General features: G+C 41.2%; 1 protein-coding gene across 7 annotated transcripts in view; it reads right to left on the minus strand.

Moving 5' to 3' along the window:
• MAPRE2 (microtubule associated protein RP/EB family member 2) overlaps nucleotides 1-12,538 on the minus strand; it is a 157,717-nt gene that overhangs the window by 123,632 nt on the left and 21,547 nt on the right. For 5 of the 7 annotated variants that reach the window (XM_025429145.3, XM_035718963.2, XM_025429141.3 and 2 more), the window contains one exon: nucleotides 2,391-2,452. The exons of the other annotated variants lie outside the window; for them this stretch is intronic. Coding sequence is in view for 2 of the 5 variants with exons in the window: in XM_025429141.3 (XP_025284926.1) it covers nucleotides 2,391-2,452 (62 nt within the window). In the remaining 3 variants the exon portion in view is untranslated. The remainder of the gene's footprint in view (nucleotides 1-2,390; nucleotides 2,453-12,538) is intronic. 7 annotated transcript variants of the gene reach the window in all.

Consider the following 12,538-nt stretch of genomic DNA (forward strand, 5'->3'; position numbering starts at 1 on the left):
CAGTGTTATGGGTCACTTTCTTCTTTCCTTTAAATCCGCTTTAGGGATGCTTGGGTAGCTCAGCGGCTGAGCATCTGCCTTCGGCTCCAGACAAGATCCCAGGTCTGGGGATCGAGTCTCGCATCGGGCTCCCTGCATGTAGCCTGCTTCTCCCTCTGCCTGTGTCTCTGCCTCTCTCTCTCTGTGTATGTCTCTCATGAATAAATAAATAAATAATCTTTTAAAAAAAATACCATTTTTATAAAAATTTGATATTGTCAACATTTGATATAGTCAACATATTTCCTTCACGTAGCTATGTTTTCCATAGACAGTGAGGACCAAAGTATAAAGTTAAATTGTCTACTAAATAGCTATTGCTCCAGGATTTAACTCTAGGATTCAAGTGATATCTCAAAAGGGAGGCTGTTCTAGGACATGAGGTATAAAGGTACAGGCACGGTATGCAGAGTGCAGAAATAGATCTGGATACGGAGCAAGCCCCTAGACTTAGCCAACGATGCTCAGGAATCACACAACTGAGATTAGTTACTCAAGCAACTGTCAATACCAGTCTCTGAGAGGGTTAAGCAAGGAGGCTGCAATCTAGAAGGGATAGGAAGAGAAAGAAGATTTAAGGATGGCTGTCTTCTTTGTAACGGGATAGGAAAGGTAGAGAATTAGCTCACAAGATTCTGTAAACTATGGCCTACTAGCCAAATGCCACCTACTGCCCGTTTTTGTAAATAAGGTTTTATTGAAACACAGCCAAGCCCATTAATGTATGTATTTCTATGGTGATTTCCACACTACAGTGACTTGAAGGGTTGTGACAGTGTATGGCCCGCAAAGTAGAAAATATTCATGATGTGGCTCTTTACAGAAAAGGGAGCATTTGTCCAGTAGTCCTAGATATAAGGAGGTTTATAAACAGACTCCCTATTAAGGTATTAGGCCACCTTCCTCTATTACTTTTTCTTTGAATGTACCTGCCTAGAAGGCAGGCAACCGTAGAATTTATCATCTACATGAAGATACTTTTAAGGGTGAAAAGGGGTGCTTATGAGACTATATTCTAAGACAATGGAAGTATACCAGGACTATCCCAGACACATAGACACCTTACCAGAAGGGCTAGTAGCACAAGAGCAGGTTTCAAAGGGCACCCAAGGTCTGTTTTTAGGTGTACAAAGCAAGTTTAGGTGACTCTCCTTGGTTCTTTCTATTTTAATTGCCCTCAGATGCCTTTCTATACCCCTCTTTCCCAGCTCTGGTCTTTGAAAAGTCCAGCTGTTTGGACACCATTCAAGGTTCAGGATCTCCATTCTCATTAGAGCAAAAGGAGAAAAGTTTAATCATCCCATTTAAGTAAGTTATTTCAAATCAGTACAAGTATTTTAAATCTGCAAATTTCACTTGGTTGAATATCAAGACAACTCCTTAAAATGCTATTCTTTAGAATTTTAGCTTTTTATTATCATTTTAAAAATGACCATTAATCATAGCATTTATCTCCATGAAACCCCAAACTAAATATATTATCCTTTGATTTGAACTTTTAATATGGACTGTTAAGAGAATTACTTGAGAATAAAGTTTCTCGTTTTGTCATCCCAGAATGAAAAACAAAACACCACATATACTCCGTTACTTTTTTTTTTCTGTAAAAACTTTTGATATTGTGGGGAAAGAAGTAAAACTAAAGGTGTTTAGAATACCTTTGGTAAAATCTAGGATGTTTTACTCTGAGTCTATTCTCTGAACAATAGTAGCTCTTAGCTTTGAAACCTCCGTGGATGGCTTTCCAAATATTGCCATCTGGTGGAATTTCAGTTAATTGTTCCTTTGTTCTAGGGAGCTGCTGGAGGTGAATGAACCTTGAAAGCATTAGAGAGAGATTCAGAATACCAGAAGGAAAGAAGTGAAGGTCAAATTATTGCATTTCAAACACAAAACCAAAACTGACAAAAAAAAAAGTGAGGCTTTGTGAGTCTTTGTCTCCTTCCCAAATATGCTCTATCCTCTATCATAAAGTCTGAGCACCTGCCTGGATTTGTTTCATGATAAATGAAATAAAAAATCATTTGTCCACAAATAACACAAAATGTCCTGAGGTTACCTGACTACATCTTGGTATTCTCTCCCTCCACTTATCACTAATAATATCTCCAAAATTAAACTTTAATTGGCTTCACCATTTTTAGAGGAATTGCTGATAGCAGTTAATTAGCCCTTCAAACATACGGGAAATGGAAGATAGCTTGAAAAATAATGTTTAATGGAGCATGTTTACTGTAATACTTGCTTTAATTGTATGATGGAATTTTGAAAATAAATTGTTTAAAAGGCATTAATACTTCAATGTAATCTGTAGACAAGGAATTCTACACTATTTTATATTTAAACCTTACCTTGAGCATCCAGGCTCTCTCCCTGGCTGTCGAGATGAACTGTACCGCTGAGAAGGGGGATACTGGAATAGTAAAAAAAAAGAAAGAAAGAAAGAAAGAAAGAAAGAATATTTAATAGAATGAAAACATAGAAGCAAAGGGTTATAACTGAGTTTGTTAGGTGTAGAAATGGAATGGAAAATTCAGTTGAAACACACACACAATGTCAAAATTCAGTTGGTTTTACCATAGGAGATTAAATTAGCCAAACAAGGGTTCTCAGTCTCTATTTTAGGTCAATTTTGAGGTTGATTATGGTTTGTGAATATTTAGTGTACTGTCAGTTTCATAAAAATAAAAGGTAAAACTTTTCTCCCTGATAGTCTGAAGTGATGAGAATTTATATATTAGCAGGCAACCCCAGGAAGCAGTGTCTCTAGTGGTATATCAAAGGCCAACATTAAAGTATTAACTTCCCTAAACTTAGGTTTATTAGGTTTTATATCTGGTATCAACAGACTCTTATGCTTCTAGTCAGAAGATTTTTAAGAGGATAGACATTCTAAACAATGCCAGGATCAAACTTCAGAAATATATATACCAATAAATGATAATTTACTTTATGTGAATTAGCTCTTGCTCCTCAAAACATGCTCTAAGGGATAAGTAAACTGAGGAAGGACAGATCCAGTTCTTGAGACTAAGAACTTTGCCTGAGCTCCAGGTTTTGAAGGTCCAGTGTTAAGGTGGGAAGTGGATGGTTCCTGGGGAGACTGCTTCTGGTTCAAGCAGATTCTGCTAAAAAAGACCCCAGATGCCTATGTGCACGAGCCTTAATGGTCTTCCCACCAGCCCAAGAAACAAATGAGCAATGACAACTGCCTTTTACATATGCCCTCACCCTGAACATTACTCTTCTAAAATGGTCCTAGAACATAAAACACAAAAGCCTTTGATGTTTATTTGTTTTTTTTAAATCAATTGCATAAAAATAAAGTATTTATGGCAGATCCAATGCTATGTGATCTTCAGAACTATGGAGATGTTGCTGGATGAAAAAAAAATTTTTCCTTAAAGAAGGGGGACATTTTATACCTTTTCTATAAGGGGAAGAGGAGATGGTAAAAAAAAAATGTGAACAGCAAAATTGTAGGTACTGAAAGTAAAGGTGAGAGCTGATTTTTCAATGTTAATACTATTCAGTAAGAGCTCAAAAGTCATTTATAAAGTTGGTTTGTTTAAAAAAAAATTTAATATAGATGTTCCTAAGGATTCCTAATAGAACAGATGGAATTTCCTCACATTATTTTAGAGCAGAATTTAATTTCATGAGTATTTCACATCTTTCCATAATTTAATGAGTTGATTTAAAAAAATCAGATAAGAAAAATCTGTTCCTAGCCATGTCATTTTCCTAAGTCCTTCAATCTTCCAGCAATTAACTGAATTATAATAAAATTTTCGTTTGCCATCTTTAGCAAACTAGGACTCAGTAGCTAAATTACCAGGGGCAGTATTAGCCACCAAGCTAGGAAGAATACAGGATTCCTAGTTTATCTATGAACTAGAGAATTTGCCCTTAGAAAATTCAAGGCTACATACAATTGGCCTTTTTCTGTTGTCTGACAATGGTCCATTGGTCATCTTTCAACACCTGTAATGGATCAGTTTGAAGAATAGGATCATTTATTGAAAACCCTTTGTTACCAGTCATTTCACATATTTTATTTAATCTTCAAAATCTTAATACAAACGAAGAAACAGAGGCTCAGAGTAGTAGAGCAAGTTGCCCATATCGTGCATCTAAAAAGTGACAATTTTTAAGAGGTCTGATGGACTCTAGCGTCTATTGCATCTTTCATCTATATCATACCCACCGTAAAAGCCAGGTCTTCTCTACAGTTTTAAAGTCCCTGCAGAGTCTTTGCTCTGATCCTGGCATTTAAGTGCTAGATAAGGCACAGCCTTGCAAGGGAAAGACATAGGCTCCCCTACTGGTGGAGGTGGCAGGTAAGGCCGTTTTTTCTGCGATGTTTGACAATAGCAAAACAGTTTCTATCTATAAGTTTCACACTTTATATAAAAATTAAAAATGGGGCACAGCAGATGCTTGGGTGGCACAAGTCAGTTAAGTGGCCAGCTCTTGGTTTCCACCATTCAGGTCATGATCCTCAGGGTCATGAGATCGAGCCCATATCTGGCTCCACACTCAGCACAGTGTCTGCTTGAAATTTTTTCTCCCTCTCCCTCTGCCCCTGCCATGTGTGCTTTCTCTCTCTCAAATAAATAAATCTTTAAATAAAAAAAAATGGAACATAGTATACATACAAAACTACAAAAAACATAGATCTTTGAGACCTGGGTCCTGGCAAAGAGTTCTTAGCCTTGACACCAAAAACACAATCCATAAAAGGGATAGTTAAATAAATTGGACTTTATCAAAAGAACTTTTGTCCCTGTAAAGTAGATGTAAATATGAGGAATAAAGTAGGAGAAAATACTTGCAAACCACGTATCTGACAGAGGACTAGTTTCTAGAATAGAAGAAGAGCTCTGAAAACTCAACAGTCTTAAAAAAAATCAGTTGGAAAGTAGGCAAAAGACATGAACAGACATTTAGCTGAAGAAGACATACAAATAGTCAATAAGCACATGAAATGACATTTAGAATCATTATCCATTATGTAGGTGAAAGTTAAAAACCATAACGAGATACCATTATACACTTAGCAGAATGGCAAAAACACAGACAATGTGAAACACTGATGAGGAACTAGAGCACTCATATTACTCATGAGGATGTAGGATGGTTCTACTACTCTGGCAAACATTTGCCTTTCTTTTCTTTTTTAACATACAACTACCATATAACCCACCAATTGCACCTCTAGGCATTTTTCCAGAAAAATGAAAATTTATGTTTATAGCAGGTTTATTTTTAATTTTTTTATTTTAGCAGTAGCCAAAAATCAGACAACCCAGATGTCCTTCAGCACGTTAATGATTAAGCCAACTGAGGCATATCCTTTTACCATGGAATGCTACTTAGGAATAAAAAAGAACTACTGGGGATCCCTGGGTGGCGCAGCGGTTTAGCGCCTGCCTTTGGCCCAGGGCGCGATCCTGGAGACCTGGGATCGAATCCCACGTTGGGCTCCCGGTGCATGGAGCCTGCTTCTCCCTCTGCCTGTGTCTCTGCCCCTCTCTCTCTCTCTCTCTGTGACTATCATAAATAAATAAAAATTAAAAAAAAAAGAAAAACAACTACTGATACAGACAACAACCTGGAACAATCTCCAGAGAATTATCCTAAGTGAAAAAAGCCAGTACCAAAGGTCATAAGCCACATGATTACATTTATCTAACAGTCTTGGAATAAGAAAACTGTAGAAATGGAACACACATTAATGGTTGCAGGAGTGGGGAGGGGAACAAGAGCAGAGTGATGGGGAGAGGAGATGATTATAAAAGGGGAACAGTAGGCATCCTTGTGATGGAAATGTTCTGTACCTTGAACATGTATCAATGTCAATATCCTGTTTGTGGTATTGTATTATAAATTTGCAAGATGTTACAGCTGAGGGGGAGAAAGGACTCAAGGGTACATGAGAAAGCCCCATCTGGTTTCTTACAACTACACATTAATGTACAATGGTCTAAAAACGAAGTTTAATAAATAAAAAAAAGATAGGACAACAACTACAATTAAGAATCTTTTATTTTCTGGGGATCCCTGGGTGGCTCAGTGGTTTAGTGCCTGCCTTCAGCTCAGGGCATGATCCTGGGGTCCTGGGATTGAGTCCCACATCAGGCTCCCTGCATGGAGCCTGCTTCTTTCTCTGCCTGTGTCTCTGCCTCTCTCTCTCTGTCTCTCATGAATAAATAAATAAAATCTTAAAAAATAAAAAAATGAAAAAAAAGAATCTCTTATTTTCTTACTTTCCACAGAGGAAAAGCCCTGAGACAGCAAGTAGGATAGGGTTGGGAATTTGCCCTGCTTTGCACAGTTCCAAGAAAAAAAATTTCACCCAGGAGTTTAGCATTTGGGAAACCACTGCTGAGGGTCTGCTGTCCAGTCTTGCCCATCTTAGAATTCTCCACTGCTATCCCCTTTCTTCCACATTAACCTTTCCAAACTTTCCTTAAAGGTCAAAATAGATACAAATACACTGAAAACCAGAAGAAACTTCTAAGTAGCAGTTTGATACCTCTATATTTTAAAAATGATCTCTAATACCTTCCGGTCCATGGTATGCAAGTGTTTCCCAAAATTCACATCCTTATTAGTCCAGGACCAGCATCTCATCCCACGGCTCTTATAGGTGAGGCAGGTGTTCTATATTTTAAACCGGGCCACACTAAAAGAGAGTGTAAACTGTAATCACCCACACACAAAGAGGAGCTTGCAGAGTCTTCCTTCACGTTAGGAAAAACCATGTTGACTTTTACTCTTCCTATTTTGAGCACAAGGCAGCGCCTCAGAAAGCCAACCGCTTTTCCTGGGCTTACTGGTTTTAACTGAAAAGACCAAGTATCTCTATTAGAGTAAGAGTTACCACATGGCCAAGCTCTTTAACAAAACACATTCTCTGTTGCTACAAAAGTCAATTTTCCCTTATCCTCTCGACCTTTCAAATCCTTTTTTAGAAATATTTTTAAAAAATGTTTTTGCTTTATCATTGCTTTATTTTTTTAAATTTAAATCCCATTAGCCAATATAAAGTACATACTTCATTTCAGACATAGGGTGCAATGTCAAATCCTCTTTCTTGGAGCAGACTTAGAATCCTGGCATCCCGCATGTGGTACATAGAACATCTGTCCTAGCTTGAGAGCCAACCCCCCCTCCAACTCCCCAACAAAGACTGTCTCCATATCTGGTGATACAGGCACCATAAGAGGCATCAGAATGAAGAAAGAGTTGTAAAGATTTTCCAGTCATACCCTACCATTGAAAGACGATCTGGCTCTGTCTTCAGTGCTGTGTATATTTAGTCAGCGAGCTTTCTGACCAATGCAAGGTTAGTGCTCTCCTCACCAAGAGGTGGGAATCACTGCCTCTCTAGTTGCTCCCGGCTTTTCCAAGAAGGGAACCCCGCTGGGATGTGAACTGAGGTTTTCCCTGTCAGGAGATGACTAAGCTATCTTTGGACCTTCAAAATAAGCTGTATCTTGAATTCCAAACTCCCTGTGGGTGCTTTCAGATATTGAATCACTCCAGTTATAGATCACATTCTTCAGTAGGGGAGGGCCACAGCTTTCTAGGAATAAAGCGGCTCCTAAGCATTCACAGAAGGTCACAAGGCTATTAATCCTTAGGCTGATCCCACTCCATATTAGCCTTCTGAAGGGCCCCAGCCTCCACCAAGCACCACCTCAATTAGTGGCCTCCGTTGGGTGGGTTGGGCTCAGGGCCTTCCCCAGGGCAGCAGAGGGAGGCCAAGAGTCTGCCCAGTTTAACTCCCCGGAGGGACTAGAGCTATGATTGCCGGGAAGCATAGAGCTGAGTACACACCAGGGAAACCAAAACCAAATGAGATTATCTGGCAAGTAAAGGAGGCCAAATTACACTGAATCTTGGGCACTCAGTGTGGTACAAATGCATTCCTCTCCTTAAACCAGACTACAAAATGACCCATATTTTATATTTAAGGGCTTTGAAAAATTATAGCTGGCTGATAAGGGGATTTTGATGGTATACATTAAGAAGGGTAATGATGTTATAAACTTCTTTTGGTCGTGTGATTTTGGCTTCTATAAAAATAAAGTATAATCCCCCCAAACCGTCTAAAGTCATAGCTATGATAAAATAGAAATTCAGTTATTTTCATACAAACTGAGCCTCATCCCCCTCTTAGAATCCTCCTTTATCCATCTGTTACTTGCCATGCGAACCAGGATTAAAATAATTTGAGCCTGCCCTTTCTATTCTAGAAGAGAATATCCACAGTGCGAAAGGCACAAAAGTAAAATTAAAACAACTGACATGAGACAAACTGCATGAGAATACCACGTGCATTAATTCTGTGAACATTTTTAATAATTACTTATCCTTTTATCAGTTTTTTTTTTAAGTTTTTTTTTTTATTTTTTTTTTAATTTTTATTTATTTATGATAGTCACAGATAGAGAGAGAGGCGCAGAGACACAGGCAGAGGGAGAAGCAGGCTCCATGCACCGGGAGCCCGATTTGGGATTTGATCCCGGGTCTCCAGGATCGCGCCCTGGGCCAAAGGCAGGCGCCAAACCGCTGCGCCACCCAGAGATCCCCTTTTATCAGTTTTTAATCAGAGTTCCTTGAAAATAGCTGGGATAGAAGAATGGCTCCTTTCCTCACAAGTATGACTCAACTGATAATGAAATGTAGCTGAATGTTCACGAAGCAGGAAAGCAGCACAGTGAATGGTATCAGGTTCCCTTTAAGAGCCCAGCGTCCAAATTTAGTGTTCAGGTTATAGTGGAAACAAAATCCTCACTTTACATGTATCCTCTCTTTATAGTCTTATTCCTGTGACTTCCAAAGAAGAAACACAGCAACAGATTAGAGGTGTTGAAAGGGTGATGGTGAACTTTGGCTGTGGCAAGAGGGTTGTTCAGACACCGGGTATCCAGGTTGCTACAATCTCCCTCAAAAGATGGATAACCACTGCCCAACTGCAGTGTTGTGTGGGAAGGTTTTCAAACATTTTCAGTAGTCTGTCAAAAGTGTTTAAGTAGATGGAATTTATTGAAATATGCAGGGTTATTTGCATAGCCTCTACCCCTAAATTTTCTGTTGGGACTTCTGTGCATCCTAAAATGCTCACATGATGACCACCAGCACTGTTTTTGGAAACCTGCTGTGGGGGTCTTATGGAGGAGCCCCAGTTACAAAGTGTTTGGAGGCTGGATCAGTAATTACTTGATGGGGAAATTTATGCTGAATTCCACTGAACTGGGAAATCATCTAGTGATACAAAAGCACCAATTATGTTGTCAGGGATAAAACTTGGGTGGGGGATGGGAACAAAACCCCAATCTATTATGGGAAACAAATCCAGGCAGCCTGGCATCAGGACTGGCAACTGATGGCCACCTGAACTGCTCTTTCCACATGGCTCTGTGGTTCGTGGAAGAGACATTATGAGCAATCTGGGCACTTTAAGATTTGTTGAACATCAGTAGCACTTCACACTCCTTGGTGCTGTGGACTAGAGACTTCTGAAAGCCACTGGGTAGCATGTGCTCTGTTTTCTTGCTGCTCCGTTGGGCATCAAGATCTGACCCTTGGTGGTTGGGCAACTGACCTTTGGTGGCTCAGTGGTTGAGCATCTACCTTTGGCTCAGGTTGTGATCCCAGGGCCCTGGGATTGAGTCCTGCATAAGGCTCCCCACGGGGAGCCAGTTTCTCCCTCTGCCTCTCTATGTCTCTTGTGAATAAATAAAATCTTTAAAAAAAAAAATCTGAATCTTGAACTTTCTGTGCACCCTATCATCAGGGCCTGAGTTTCCCCAGTTGTGCTCAATTTTTTACACATCAGTCTGACTGGTGTTGGATAAACTGCTTGACCCTCTTTTAAAGGATCCTGGAGTTCTATTTGCCAACATATAACACCCAGTGCTCAAACAAAATCCAATAAAAAAAATATACAAAAAAAATTCTTAAAAAAAAAAAAAAAAGGATCCTGGGCTTCACCAGAGATCTGAGGGCAGCTACGATGCCAAATAGGAGATGACTGCCCACCCTGCCGGCAGCACCGAGGTGGAATATAGCTCTTCCTTTTGTAAAATTATTTCACCTAGATCTTGAAATCTTAATTCTTTCTCCACAGGTTCACTGTGTGTGCCTTTTAGCTAGCTGTCTTTTGTACCTTTGTCTTCCTTAGGAACTCTCATCTGATACGGGGTTAGAGAGCCATCTAATTTTTTCCCAGATGATGCCCCCCCCCATTCTCTGCCTTCCAAGGAGCCTTTTTAGACACTGCCTCCTGGTCATCCCACTCCCCACTGCAAAGAAATTAAATACTAAGGAATAGATTTTGTCTGTTAGGGTTGAGCTTTAGAGGGCCACACACCACAGCAACATCCAAATTTTGTCCCCACTAAGAGCACTTGCTCCAAACCAATTGAATAAACACCTCATGGAGCATCTGTGGACTGAGATGTAGGGATATAACAATGAGTGAGGTGGGCCTTGCCCTCCTACTCATCCCAAAACCCTTTTTATGGCATAACCCCAGGAAATAAAGAGAATAATTAATCATGGGAGCTTGCTTATTGTAGGAGATCATACAACTGATAAAGAACAGAGCTCGGACCCAAACTCCAGTCTTCTGAGTCCAAATCACATGCTTTCCTCTGAGTTCATTTTAACCCACGTTCTGGGGAGGGGCAAGATGGTGGAAGAGTAGGGTTCCCAAATCACCTGTCCCCACCAAATTACCTAGAAAACCTTCAAATTTTCCTGAAAATCTATGAATTCGGCCTGAGAATTAAAGAGAGAACACCTGGAATGCAACAGTGAGAAGAGTTCCCGCTTCTATCAAGGTAGGAAGACGGGGAAAAAGAAATAAAGAAACAAAAGGCCTCCAAGGGGGAGGGGCCCCACGAGGAGCCGGGCTGAGGCCGGGGCGAGTGTCCCCAGGACAGGAGAGCCCCGTCCCGGAGAAGCAGGAGCTGCACCGACCTTCCCGGGGGAAAGGGGCTCGCAGGGAGTTGGAGCAGGACCCAGGAGGGCGGGGGTGCCCTCGGGCTCCCTAGGACAGTAACAGACACCTGCGCCCTGGGAGAGTGCGCCGAGCTCCCTAAGGGCTGCAGCACACGGCGGGACCCGGAGCAGCTCGGAGGGGCTCGGGCGGCGGCTCCACGGAGGGGGCTGCGGGGCGGGAGCGCGAATCCAACAGCGCAGGCCCCGGAGCACAGGGCGCTGGACATAGACCAGGATCCGGCCTCCCCCCGGGACCGGCAGAGGCCGGGAGGGCCCAGGACAGCGAGGACGCTCCTGCCCCGAGCTGAGCAGGTCAGCGGCCCCGCCCCGGAGCCTCCAGGCCCTGCAGACGGAGAGCTCCGGAGTTACTGCCGGAGCTGAATCCAGCTCCAGAGCTGGCCCCGCCACTGGGGCTGTTCCTCCTGCGGCCTCACGGGGTGAACAACCCCCACTGAGCCCTGCACCAGGCAGGGGCACAGCAGCTCCCCCAACTGCTAACACCTGAAAGTCAGCACAACAGGCCCCTCCCTCAGAAGACCAGCTAGACGGACAAGTTCCAGGGGAAGTCAAGGGACTTAAAGTACACAGAATCAGAAGATACTCCCCCGTGGGTTTTTCTTTCTTTTTTTTTTTCTTTTTTTTTTTGTTGTTGTTGTTTTGTTTTGTTTCGTTTTGTTTTGCTTTTTGATTTGTTTCCTTCCCCCACCTTTTTTTCCCTTTCTTTCTTTTTCTCTTTTTCTTCTTTTTTTTCTTTTTTTCTTCCTTTTTTCTTTTTTCTCTTTCTCTTTTCTTTCCTTCTTTCTCTCCTCTCTTTTTCTCCTTTTCCCAATACAACTCGCTTTTGGCCACTCTGCACTGAGCAAAATGACTAGAAGGAAAACCTCACCTCAAAAGAAAGAATCAGAAACAGTCCTCTCTCCCACAGAGTTACAAAATCTGGATTACAATTCAATGTCAGAAAGCCAATTCAGAAGCACTATTATACAGCTACTGGTGGCTCTAGAAAAAAGCATAAAGGACTCAAGAGACTTCATGACTGCAGAATTTAGAGCTAATCAGGCAGAAATTAAAAATCAATCGAATGAGATGCAATCCAAACCAGAAGTCCTAACGATGAGGGTTAACAAGGTGGAAGAACGAGTGAGTGACATAGAAGACAAATTGATGGCAAAGAGGGAAACTGAGGAAAAAAGGAGGCAAACAATTAAAAGACCATGAAGATAGATTAAGGGAAATAAACGACAGCCTGAGAAAGAAAAACCTACGTTTAATTGGGGTTCCCGAGGGTGCCGAAAGGGACAGAGGGCCAGAATATGTATTTGAACAAATTCTAGCTGAAAACTTTCCTAATCTGGGAAGGGAAACAGGCATTCAGATCCAGGAAATAGAGAGATCCCCCCCTAAAATCAATAAAAACCGTTCAACACCTCGACATTTAATAGTGAAGCTTGCAAATTCCAAATCTAAAGAGAAGATCCTTAAA

This window comes from Canis lupus, chromosome 7 (assembly GCF_003254725.2).
Source record: "Canis lupus dingo isolate Sandy chromosome 7, ASM325472v2, whole genome shotgun sequence".
NCBI classification, from domain to species: domain Eukaryota; kingdom Metazoa; phylum Chordata; class Mammalia; order Carnivora; family Canidae; genus Canis; species Canis lupus.